Source organism: Rhyacophila brunnea, unplaced genomic scaffold, assembly GCF_057557595.1.
Source record: "Rhyacophila brunnea isolate RB1 unplaced genomic scaffold, BYU_Rbru_1.0 scaffold_12, whole genome shotgun sequence".
In the NCBI taxonomy this organism is placed as follows: Eukaryota; Metazoa; Arthropoda; class Insecta; order Trichoptera; family Rhyacophilidae; genus Rhyacophila; species Rhyacophila brunnea.
The window spans coordinates 15,040,873-15,054,348 of NW_028232774.1; the positions used below are offsets into that span (position 1 = coordinate 15,040,873).

General features: G+C 32.5%; 2 protein-coding genes across 5 annotated transcripts in view; one reads left to right on the top strand and one right to left on the bottom strand.

Annotated features, from left to right (window-relative positions):
• rg (A kinase anchor protein rugose) overlaps positions 1 to 13,476 on the top strand; it is a 684,927-nt gene that overhangs the window by 508,485 nt on the left and 162,966 nt on the right. The gene's annotated exons all lie outside the window — the stretch shown is intronic.
• On the bottom strand, positions 8,540 to 12,421 carry LOC147077814 (protein mab-21). Its single transcript, XM_085940141.1, has one exon. It carries the CDS (start codon positions 11,021 to 11,023, stop codon positions 9,926 to 9,928), a length of 1,098 nt encoding a protein of 365 aa, XP_085796267.1. The 5' UTR covers positions 11,024 to 12,421; the 3' UTR covers positions 8,540 to 9,925.

Sequence of the window (13,476 nt, forward strand, 5' to 3'; positions counted from 1 at the left end):
TCGAATTGTGCCTTGAAATCAACCTACATAAATATATATGTGAGTATTTATACTTACCTACGTATCTTCCTACCCCAACCTTTGTAATAATATAGTTTAATATGTGTTTATTTCCTTCTTTTTCCTCGGCAGTCTACCATCCATTACTCGATTATTACTTGATTTTCTACCATTACGTCACTATTTACGTATCCTCGGCTTTTACCGCCACGTACCTACCTGTATTTCAGTATAGTATCCCATTAATCCCATTTTAATTCCGCCATTATTATTTTTTTGCAATCATACAGTTTCATTTTTCTGGTTATTTTATGTTCCTGAAATTTTGTATTGAGACGCGCAAATTTATTTACGGTATCAGCAACGGCTTCTGTACATTTTTAACTTATCAAATGGATTGTTATAATCCATATAACTATTAAGTACATTCAGATTATAATTAAAAATATAGTAGGTAAGTATGTATATTATGTGCGTATTTTAAATATGCTGACCAATAAATAATGGAATTTTACGGTTTCACACATTTCGTTACAAATAAATTTTCGAATCGTTGCTATTAGTATTATTTTTTTTACATACAATCGCTAAAAAATCACTTAGTTAAGTGTCTTCATCACCGATATGCATAGCAAAATCAATCAGTTGAAAGTATCTATAAGACGTGGGAACCATTTTTTAACAATACATAACATAATAAGAGTCAACTGGCTGCCTTGAGTAACCAAGGTGATAACAACTCGCATCAGCACATCAAATTTGTTTGTTTTACTTGATGACATGTGAATTAGGACTATCGGTTCAACTTAAATCGGTAAATGGGAACATTCTTTTCGATTTTTTTGTTCAACCTTTAACATTCAACAAACAGTTGAATAACAGAAATCACCACCTGAGAATGCAGCGACTTCATAGACACTATCTTCGTCCAAGCTTTCCAATGGCTGCCTAGATTGAGAACTGCTGCCGTCCAGCGTTTTAACGTTCTTTATGTAGTCTTTAAGCTGTCACGGCGTAGTTGTTGGGAATTTATTCGATTTGTGATCTCTCTTCCATAATAAACAAATAACTCCATTCGGCTATCTCCGGTAATTATTATATTGTTTACTTTATTTTACTAATTTTATAAATAAAGAAATCGTTTACGTCAATTGGGTAGCAAGGTAAAAGTCACATATAATTGATGGAGCTGTGCATTAGATGTATATACGTGAAATAATATAGGTAATTTAAAAAATATATATATTCGCAGTTTTACAGCATCACATAATAATATATTATATTTATGTCTGAATCAGTATTCACATAAATACCTAACCTAACTGCAATGTATAAAAAGTTATAACGAATTTCGTCCTAATATTGGATTATGTTCATTTTACGAACCCACGTGCATTAAATCTTATTATTTTCATAGCAACTCAGGTGCGCACACAACGACGATGGCAGTAGATACTAGTCATTGATTACCTGTTTCCAAAAAATGTATATTTTCGATTGCATATTTTGTTTAAATTATTACCATTTTGTTGTAAATATGACGTGACAATCATCATTTTCCATATTTGCATTCGAATGATTCGTATGAATAATAACCAGCACTACAATCGAATACAATTTCGTGTCACGGCCTGACTATAAATATTATAAGTAGTGGGTATTGGGTCACAGGTGTTTATGCATGTGATATACCTAACTCCATTACATGGTCTGCAGTGTAGGGTAACCATCCCTCTAGTTCTATACATAGCCTCACCTTTATGTCATACCTGCGGTCGTCTTCGCAGCGATTTGGGGAACTTTGGATCATCCGAGCTTTCATGTAACATGTCTACCTCCAATTGCCGATGAAGTCCTTAGCACTGCTCCAAGCTCCAAGCTCCAAGAGCTGTAGCTAAGATATTAATATAATGACTCTAGAACATAATGTTTGAATCGTTGATGTTGAAAGCTATTTCGGACAACGAAAACAATCTAATTATAAGTGACTACATTTTTTTTAGAAATTTAAAAAATAAGTTTATTTGTCAAATTTGGGGGCGGTCCGGATCTTAAAGGCAGTGTCCACGTGTAGGTACAATACTCCTAAATAAAATTTAAAATACATTTTCCCATTATCTTGAGAAATCTTCATGTTTACACCAGTTAAATTAATATCGTGTTTGCTTCAAATGTATCAAATTCTACGCCACAACTGTCACCAACAAATCTAGGTATATATATTATCAGATTTATATGTAGATGATAATAATAATATATCGATGCGGGTTTACGTTTTTTATATAAAAATAAAACTTAGCATTCGGTTTTTCTGCGGTTTTAAATAAGAGATATCCAGAAATGTCTACTTAATTTTAATTGTAAGACATTTTGAATTTATGGAGATAAACCGTATTAGCAATACTTTATATAAGTATCCAGAGATACAGAACTGTTGAACACTGCTATTATTTAAATTATTACATTTATCTATCTATTTATACTTTATGACACTTCATGAAGACGTATTGTAAAAGTGCTGACACAACAAAGAAATAAATATTTTTAATTAATAATGAACAATTAAAGTTAAATAATTCATTTCAATACATCATGTAGCGGTAGCCTTATATTTTTATTTATAATTTTCTATCTGACAATGTGCATTTAACTTAACACAACAACAGTGTTTCAAAATTTAACCAAAATACTCACCGATAGGTATCATAATATAATACGAGTGGTGTTGATTCGTCAATTTAAAAATATATTTTTTTCGTTTTTATATTTGACTGTTTAATATAATTTATAGTTAGGTATATGTTTTATGAGTTTGATTTTTTTAAATCACCATGATTATTGAATTTCTTACTTTCGATAAATATATTTTTTTAAACGAAATTCAATGCTAAAAATATTCGTTGAGATAGTACCTACCCATTGTTTATCTCCGCTGATATATAGTAAGTAGGTACGAGTATATACACACTTTAACTTTACACAAGGGCGGATTAACCATAAGGCTTAAGGGCTATATGTACCAGATTTGATAGGGATGCTGGAACCCGAAAAGAATACTTTAAATACCGCGGCCAACGAGATACTGTTTTTAACGAATTAAATTGTTTAGGCTATTTGTATATTTTGAACATGCGTAATGAAAATGGCGATTAAGCAAATATCTAGTGTTTAGTAAGCAACTATCACACAATACGAAATTAATAAATATTTTTAAAATTACTTTTTAATGAGTTGTGTTTTTAGAGGTCCCGATAAGTACTTATTAGCCCAGTGCCCTTAAGTGTTAATCTAGCCCTGCATATTTATCAATATAGGTACCAACTTTAGTACCATAGTTACTTTATACATAAGTAAACAGTACACCCTAGAATAGATTCTTATGCTTCCCGGTTAGTTACGTTGATTTTCATCACGATTTTTGCATTTAATGAGATTTCTGTACATACGATAAATTTTCCAAAAAACATTTAATATTGATTGATAAGATACATACCTACTTGCTAATTATCCACGAATATCGCGCAAAAAATTTGAATCCAAAAATACAGGCTGTGTACATCAGAATGTAATAAAGACAACAAGCTTTACAAAAATAATGCAAAGCTGTGTAGAGTTTTCAATACCTGATATTGATTCTGGATTTTTCTTTGTAAACAAAGAGTCGGCCGCCTCTTTGGCATTACAGCCGGCTCGCTCAAATCGGAATTAAATCATTAAAATCTTGCGGCTTTTTCGGTTAATTAATCGGAGACCACATTTATCAACTACGGTGTATACTCGTCGAAGTATTACTAGTGTATGTACCTACTTTCATCCAGCGTTTCTCAAAGCGAGGTCTGCGGTTGACAGAGGTTCTTCCAATCTTCATTATACATACACACTGACACATACCTAATAATATTTATTGTAATATTAGCGGCTAAATTTTAAATAAAATTGATATTTGCAATTTTAGACGATATTTACATAGGTAGATATACTACTAATATAAATTAAAGTTTAATTTAAATATAGAATAACTAGTTGTTTTAGCCACTGCCGTAATGCCACGTGTAAGCACCTGCTAAGGAATGAAGTTGTTTTTATGTATTATTCCGATAGCTGATCGGCATCACTCCAGAAAATACAATGCCTTGTCAATGATACACTTAGGTATATGCAATATACAATCTTACATTTCGGCACAATTTACAATATTTTCTAATACATCGTATTTAATTGACCTGTGATCGGCACGCTTACGGTTTGTAGATAGAATGGCATGGGAATTGCAACATGCAAAAGCAAACACAGACCACATATAATTTTAACTGAGGAAACAATTAGGTACATCTTCGGTCGTCAAATTGTGAATCTACATTTAATCACATCATCTTCCACTTCACTTCAACTTTTTAATTCTTGTTTTAACACCGAGTAGTTTTGCGCAAGCTTTAGGTTGAAAATAGTTTGCTGATTTTAATACACAGATGTAAATATTCTAATGTTTTTAAAAGAACTATAGTATGTAGGTACACCGAATACAAAATTTCTCGTTTTGAAACCTTCAAAATTATATTATTTTTATTAAATTATACTATAATCTATTACTTATACATTTTTTAACGAAATCATTCGGTTGGCAACATCCAAATCTTTTTTAATATCACCACATAGGTAATGTCAAGATGGTTTCAGATGAGAAGCATATCCCTGATAAACAGCGAAATAGGAATAAGGAATGGTAATTATTGTTCACCTTTTTACCATGAACTATCTTAAATTCATATTACGATATAGATAGGTAGATGGTTAATTAATAGGATTCATATTTTTAACAAACCACTGGCTTGAAATGTTTGAGAAACGCTGCATTTTATCGACTGTCTGTATCCATCTACACGCGAAGTAAAAAAAAAATGAAAACATGTGTCGGTTAGATATTGTTTTGCTATCGACCATAATCGTTTGATAAATCTATTTGCTCAGCTGGGGGTTGCTGGCTAATGCTGGCCTATCGTCGATTATTATTGGATAGGTAATGGGAATTTTTATTTTTGATTCAATTTTCAATTTTTATCGGCGGCTTTTTTGTACTTTGGCAACGTGCAATTAATAAAGTGTTAAGTAATCAAATGCAAGCGATTTATAAACGTTCTTGTTCAATTAATGGCGGCTATTTCAATGGAATGTAGAATGAGCCTACTTTGTACCATTTTGATTTGTTTGTGGGAAGTTTAATTTCAATTTCAATTCGAAAATCTTCTTAAATCAGTACCTACCTACTAATTTTTTTAAACTTTATATGTGTTTTTTTATTATAAACGTATTAAAATAATATAAACTTTGATAAAAACAGTTCCTGAAAATTATATTACAAAAACAGTTAGGCCGTAAATTCCTGCCATTTTCTTTACTTACAAATAATAATATATGATTGGGCTAACCTGCAATCTTTCAAATATTTTTGAGCTGAGATTACCTCTTTTCAGATAAAAAATAATATTAAATTATTAAAATATGTTTTCAAACCTAAACAGAAGAAGAACTAACTGGCACTGATGGTTTTCCACAGTTTCATAAGCACGTGTTCCAATAATTCAAATATTTTATATTGTATATTATCTACCTATTTACTTCGCCATGCTTGTGATAATATCGTCTCTTTTCTGGCAGAACACACTAACTGGAGAATACTAGTTTTGAGTAATTTGACTTTGAAGTTGTTAAAATGTTTGAAATGGTCTATCATGTGAGTTTATTAAGTAATCGTAAAAAGGATGACTTTAAAATAAAGACTGTTTATTTATTAAGGTTTCCAGACGGTAAAGTTTGAAATAAGGAACATTTTGGTATAACTAACTCAATATGTCATTTTTTAGAATTAGTGTCTTCTGCCAGAACAGTGACGATATGTAGTATCTACACATTTAGTTCTTTATCTTTGTCGTGACAAGATTATAATATAGATATAATTATGTAGTTATATTTTACTATTTATTTATTTGGTGTTGTTTATATTTGAGTTACGTACCATTTTATAATATTATCTGCCTCCTTTCAGGATTAATATCCTTCTTTTAGGAATTGAATTTTAAAAACTAAGACACACTATCTTCACATTGTAGTATTAGAGCGGAATGCAGAAACATTTGTCATAACTAAAATTTCCTTAGCAGAAAACACTATGCAGAAACACTGTCCTTAGTTAAGATCATTTTTATTGAAAATAATACCATATTTAAAAATTCTCGTTAGGTAAATTAGGTAAATTATTTTATTATTGTTAAACGATGACAAAAATATGACAACTGCATTTTATTAATGCAATAACTATAAATATATATTAATATTTAATTATAATACTCTTATGTTTCCGTTATAAGTCATTATACGTGATTCCACAGGCACCACAAGATTTTTTTTAAACATGGTAACACTAGCATCAAGTGTTATTCTTCATCTCGTATTTTCTTTTTCTGCGGGCTGGCGTATAAAAATAAAATAATATTCTGCAAGTACATGCCAAACGAATTAACACTATCAATATCCATATTGAGATACATTGTTAAATGAATTTGAGTGTATGGACTGTGTTATAGACATGCGAATTTATTTTGACAGCAGCTGTCAGTGGTAAATGGTAATACAGAAGGGGGCGTGTTCATAACAAAAGTAGTCTATGGTTAAGGATTCCTTAACTCTATACTCAGGATTGTCTATAGTTAAGTCATGCTTTTCGGCGACTTATCCTTAGGAACGAAATCTTAGATTGTGCATTCCGCTCTTAGTTTATTGGAAACAAATACGTTTGACTGACAAAGTTTTGTCTGCACTATTTATGTCGGATCTTAACAGCCTACCTCCACCCTTTGTCGCTGCCTCTTAATATATATATATATATATATAGACTTACTAATTCTCAGAATAAATTAATCACCCTGTCCATGAAATATAACATTCTTGACACAAGTGCTACGAGTCTACGGCGTAGCCTAGCAACGTAGACAAGTCATTTATATCTAGATTTATATACAAGGCGTTCTATATGCTTTCGGATTTAGGCTCCGTGAAATATTTTACTTATTTCTAATTAAAATTCTAGGTGTACCTACATAAGTAGGTTTCCATACTATCGTATATGTGTTTGAAATAATAGGTGACAAAATATGATAACCTTTTGAATTCATATAGATTATATTAATTTGTTTAACTATTTTCTTCTTGCTAGCTAGTAATCAATAATCAAAAATCACTTCCTAATTTGTTTCGTATTATCGCACTATTCTAATCGGTATATTTTACCAATAACAAAATTAATTTACCAAACTATCAATGATACAATAGCCGAGCGGTAACTTATAGTGTCATAGATCTTGTTTTTCAATCTGTATTAATAATAATTGTAGTATGAACCTAAATGAAACAAATGCGTCTAATTCCCATTGCTTGCAAAATTGATAAAAGCTTCGAAGTCGTTTACTTTATATGGGTTCATACTACCTACTACTCACCATTCTTAAGTAATTTTAGAACCATTATGTATATAAATAATCGTGTCCGGAAACTTGTACGTATGCAGTTCGCCGTATCACACTTCACCGTGAAATGTTGTATCGGAAATATGTGGCCGTATATTTAAGACCGTCCAACCTCTTTGGGTCGTATAGTACTGACATAAAATTCATGTCTAAATAAAACACGGTTTTTGTTGGTTTACACTTTACAGGAAGCAAGCAGCAAACAAATTTAAAAAAATAGCCGATATATTGGATTATTTGTTAGGTTAGGTTAGGTTTTCATTCTTGAATTTTGCATAAATCAGCTATGAAATTGAATTAATATATTCATATTATTAAATCTAATAAAATTGGAAACCGTATAGTATTTACCTCTACGGTCATCTCTTTCCGATAAGAATGCTCACGGCGAACTGTGCCACGGTGAAATGTTTTACGTACAATTTACATGTAACCATAAATAATAGCTATTGACAGTGTCTTTCTAAGTAAGTGAAACCGGTATTGGTCAAGTGATTAATAATAAACATCTCTGATTATTTTATTAATTGTTTCCTAAATGTATTTGCGGAAATATGAACAATTGTATATATAAAACTTTACAACCGTTTGCTTCACATTTTAATAAAAATATGGACTTATGTTTATTTTTTCAAGATAGCAGTGTACCTAGGTAATTAACATAGATATTATTCAATACGTTATATTCTATTTTTATGTAATGGCATGTAGTTAGTACAAGAAAATCAAATACCTAGTTATTATTTACTCAGTCACCGTTTTGTGTGATAGTAGGCCTAATTATTCGTTATTTTTATATTCACGCTGGCTATAATTTGTAGTGTATATTTCACTATGTAGGTATTTAGTAATGCACATATTTATATCCATTATCGACATATTGTCAGTTTATTCATGTACTTACAGGAGTCAGAATAATTGTGCAACAAAGACAACTCCCGTCGGCTATGAAACATAACATAACATACCTAAGTAATATTTTTAGGTAGAGGGTCTCAATTAAAAGATATTTTGATCTGTCGTATAATTTTTCACTTATATTTTAATTTCGTTGCAATAAATACAAAAAATAATATACACGTGGCGATACAGTTATAAAAATATATTAATAGGAATCTTCTTTACGTACTTAGCCTAATATACCTAACAAGTAATGCTTTATTATGATTGACAGGGTTAGGTATTATAAGTATTATGTAAATGTGTGATTATATTTTTATTAAATTGTATTATGTTATAATTGGACAATACCAGATAATTAGTAGATAGTGTTACATGACATGACAAATACTTTGACGTAATTGTAATTTGTATTATTTTATATTTTACCAATATATCTTACATATTTGTATTAAAATATCAAATATAATTTGCTGTTAATTTCATAGCGAAATGGATCTTCAATAATTTAATATTACCTATTTAATTTTCGTGTACAGCAAGTACCTACCTACCTACATACATATTAAATTAGTAAATACTGTGTAGGTTAATATATTTTTTATCAAAGTTATTGGTTGTGATGATTTTATCATAGTGCATAGGCCATAAATTATAGTGCTATAGTAATATTACTAACCGTCTCTAGCTTTAAAAGAAAAAATACTTTGTTAAATTACCATCAGATATGACAAATCTGTTAGGTGTTGTGTCTTTCTTGAATACCTAGACATTGCCATATTTCATCAATTAGGTTAAGTTTGTGCTACCCGATAATCTACTCTCAATAATTGTACTTTCAATAAGTTTTGAGAAAGAAGAAAAAAAAGAACTTGGGTGATGACTTGTCATTCCGAAATATCGTCCAATTAAATACATAATAACATGACGTTCAATATAATACTTCTTTCAATATAAAGTGAGTCTGTTTGTGTTATCTTTTACTTAGGTAATTAATGTATTGATTGCAGTTTATAGTGATAAAATAATTGCTAAGTATTAACAAATTTGATAATGTTTAGGTATGTAATAAAAACTCTAGAGTAAGAAAAAAATCGATGTAGATGCAGTCTATAGTATGTATAATTATTTTAATGTTTACATTATTTAATATTAATGTATTCTTAGTACGGATTATAAATATACAATATTGACTAAAAGGTGTTTTTTAAAAATCTTACAAAATCGTAATACCTATCGGATATATTAAATTGTTATAGTAGGTAATTGTAATAATTTAAATCATGTCGTCCAAAAGCCTTCTTTATCAACTAGATATTTAATATTTACACGCATTCATTGTTTATCTTTTCACAACACTTAAAGCCACAAGTCGATTGTTTTTTTTATTGGCATTGATTGACACTTCTAGGTATTTTCTTAATTAATTAATTGTTTATAATTACTGAACGATAAACCGTGCGCTTAACTATGTCGCATGCGCTGCCAAGATTCGGAGATCGTTATCACAGTTTTTCAAAGGAGCGCGAATTAGTCAGCATCTCTCTCGTCAGCCTCCAAACTTGTTTAGCCGCATTCTCCAAGGCGCTCGGGCTCTTGCCTTTGAAGAGGTCCAAATTCGGCAAAAAATAATGCGGACACCTTCTGCATTGCAAGCAAGATATCAGCTGCAAGAAAATGCCATTGATTCTGTCGCCAATCGCCCCTTCGTCCCACTCCGGCTCCCTCGGATGCTTCTCGCACTCGTATAACAGAAGTGTCTTCATATGATAACATGTTACCGGATTACCAGGTAAATCTAAATGTCTATCTCTAATAGTTTTCAGTATGCTTAAACATTTTCTTCTGCATCCTCCTTGCAGCAGTCTATTTTCAGCTTCGAAGAAATTTAACGCCCACGCGTCTCCTTCCATGGCCGAATTTTTACCTTGAAGCGCTATACACTCTTTGGATAATAAATCGAAACCTTCTGTTTTCACTTCGGCAACTATTGATGGATGCGGCCAGGGAGCTGCCGGCGCCGGCCAGTGTGCAGCGGATCTCGGCCAAAGACCAGCGCATTTGAAAGCTGGCGTAATCTGAACAACGTAACGTTCTCTAATCCTTAATTTAACTTCTGTCGTCTCCGCTATCATTTTAACGCAGTCTCGATAAGAACACTTGTCGCATGCTTGTGCGACCAGTGTCTGGAAACGAGATCTAATCTTCCTTGCTGATAAGTATCCTGAAGCTGTGATGAATTCCACCCACAGAGACATGGAGCGTTTCCTTCCGTCGCTCAGTTTCAACACTGCGCATCCGGGTAGGCTTCCATCGTCAACAAAATTCAACACTCCCATCTGATTCAGATAAATAACTATTTCAAACTCATTTGGCGCCACGACTTCTAGTCCGTCGAATCTTCCATTGTAATCCGTCAGCGATGAAATAAACCGTGGTTCTTGCAGCTCGACTTCTTTCAGTACATCTTGGACCACTCTGCAGACCTCATGGATGGTCTTACTGATCTGAACTTTCCGGCTGTGGACTCTCTCTGAGCAGTATTTGTTCATTTGGTACACTAGCTTGGACTGAGCCGCCATCATATCCGCCGGAACCAACATTTTGACAACAGTTTTCACAACCCCACCGGAAATTACACTAAATTACTCTAAGTCATTTATGTATTTCACTTGAGTCTACACAGTTTTTTGCGTGCAATGAAATTACACACACTTAGGGAAGTAGTATTTACATATCTGTAAATGACATTAGGTATGTATTGTTCACATTAATTTTCCAGTAATCCTTTACGATTTTTTACACTTCACTAGCAAAATCGAATTTCCCACTAAATAAAATAGGTACCTATTGGATTTTCCTTGTTTTTTAATGCACTGCGAAGTACGTAGGTTGGTTGGCACACTAAGTAAATATTGGATATTTATTTTATGCAGTTTTTCAGTCGAACTGTTTCGCTTAGAATATTCAGTTTACACTTGTCAACTCCGCCCAATTAATGTCCGATGTTGTTTTAGGATATGATTCCAAAATTTCCTGATGATACACTTTTTACTTCATTACTTTACTCATATAAAAACAAATTGTTCGATGTATTACTATTGACTATCGACAATAATCCCGGCGACTAGTCGAGAATATATCCGTGTCTGTCAGGCACGTTCACCGCCCGGCGAGTCGCAGTAGAATGAGTGGGCCCACTTCGCCGCGCTCTCGATAGGCGGTTACCGGCGCTTCGCCCCTCGCGCTGTCGTACTGCTTCGAGGGGGCTGCCCCGCCTTCCTGTCAGGCGTCTAGTTAGCGAACGGAGCCGCCCAGAGCAGCTCATACCGTTCGCGTTGACAGCCGCTGGGACCGGCGCGTTTCGATCGGGCAACACGATAATACCGTAGACATGGAGAAATGGCTCTTTTTTCGAATTCGTACAGAAATTAATAATGGCTGGTGTTATCAATTAGTATTGTTATATTTTAATTAGAATGCTATCTCTAAAATTCAGATAAATATCTACCTACTGCCTTTCTATTTCGGCAGGATTAATTCTGAACACATTTCATTATATTAAATATCATTAAAATACTGAAGTAACTCTCCTAAAGGGTCTTTGAATATGCATCATCATAGTACCTACCCAGTAACAACTTCCAAAAATTAACGATCGTACATGATTTAAGAAAGTTATATGGCCACTAACTTGGAGTAGGTACCTAATGCCTTTAAAATCCGGCTTCAATGTTATTCTTCAATTGTATTTCTTGGTATTTATTCTTTTGTTTTTATTAAAATTAATGTCTCATGAAATGTTGACTTTTACAATAAGTACGTACCGACATATTTTACCCTAAAGTAATTTTTCCCTTTAGGGGAACAAGTTCCAGGTACCTATATCTACACTATAAAATATTTACCTTTATCAGTTTATCAAAAAAAAAAGAATTTACCTTGGCATCTAAGTAGGTACTCTAGTAATACTTGTCAAATGTATGGATTTATCCATCCATGGATATAAAAAAAAAATTGAAATAATGAAAGCTCACAATTGAGCACGTACCTATCGAATTTTTCCCTCTTGTGTAGGTAGGTAGGTAGGTAACTATAAGTATATTGGTCAGTGTGTGTATGGTATTATAGGTATATATCTACTGGTGCAAAATTATAACTCTTTTTGCTTATTCATTGTTTGCAATATAGTTTCACTATATTAGGGTCTACGTTGCCTCTACGGCCTACGCTGTATGGAAAACAAAATAATAATTAAATAAACCATTTGAAAAACGCTACGTCGCACAGTGCACTGAGCATGCATAACTCTTATGATTTACAAAATATCATTCTAAATTCTGTACTTTGTACCTACTAGAATAATTATTTTCATACCTTCTACGCTTTTATACCAGGCAATCATAATATAACTAACGCAGGTAGCTAAATGTGTGAAAGTAAAATAAAATCCTTTGGTTCTTTTTTCAAATTTGATTTCTCAAAAGGAACGTGCATATCACAGTTCGGAAGCCGGCGGCAATTCGTCTCGGTTACGTTAATAATTTCTTTGCTTGGCAGGTTTCGCTACCTCCTCAACTGACGAATGGCCCTGTCGTTTATAACCGGAGCGCAGTGTTAAACAGCCACGCCCAAGATATTCATTCTCACCGTCGCAACCACTGACGGTTTTTTTAACCCATTTGAATCAATGAATGAATGTATATAGCCAGGGAACACAACTGTTCTATGGATACATCATATAGGTAGATGTTTCATCTTTCAAATTATCCCGACTGAACGCATGTGGTCCTAATACATACCTAGATAATTTATTAAGAAAACTTATAAGGAATTTTTGTTTCATTTCATCTCAATATCACTTTGTTTTTATTATAAATAGGTTGATAGGCATGTGGGAATCAGTTAATTGCAAGGAAGATTTGATAACTTTGTCGTGACAGGAAGGCACTCATGAAGTGAGATTATACAATGATGAGTCTCTTGAGATGTTAGGTTAACTCGTGATCTAATTTATTTTTTAATATGGCCGACGAGACATTTATTTCGAGTACGA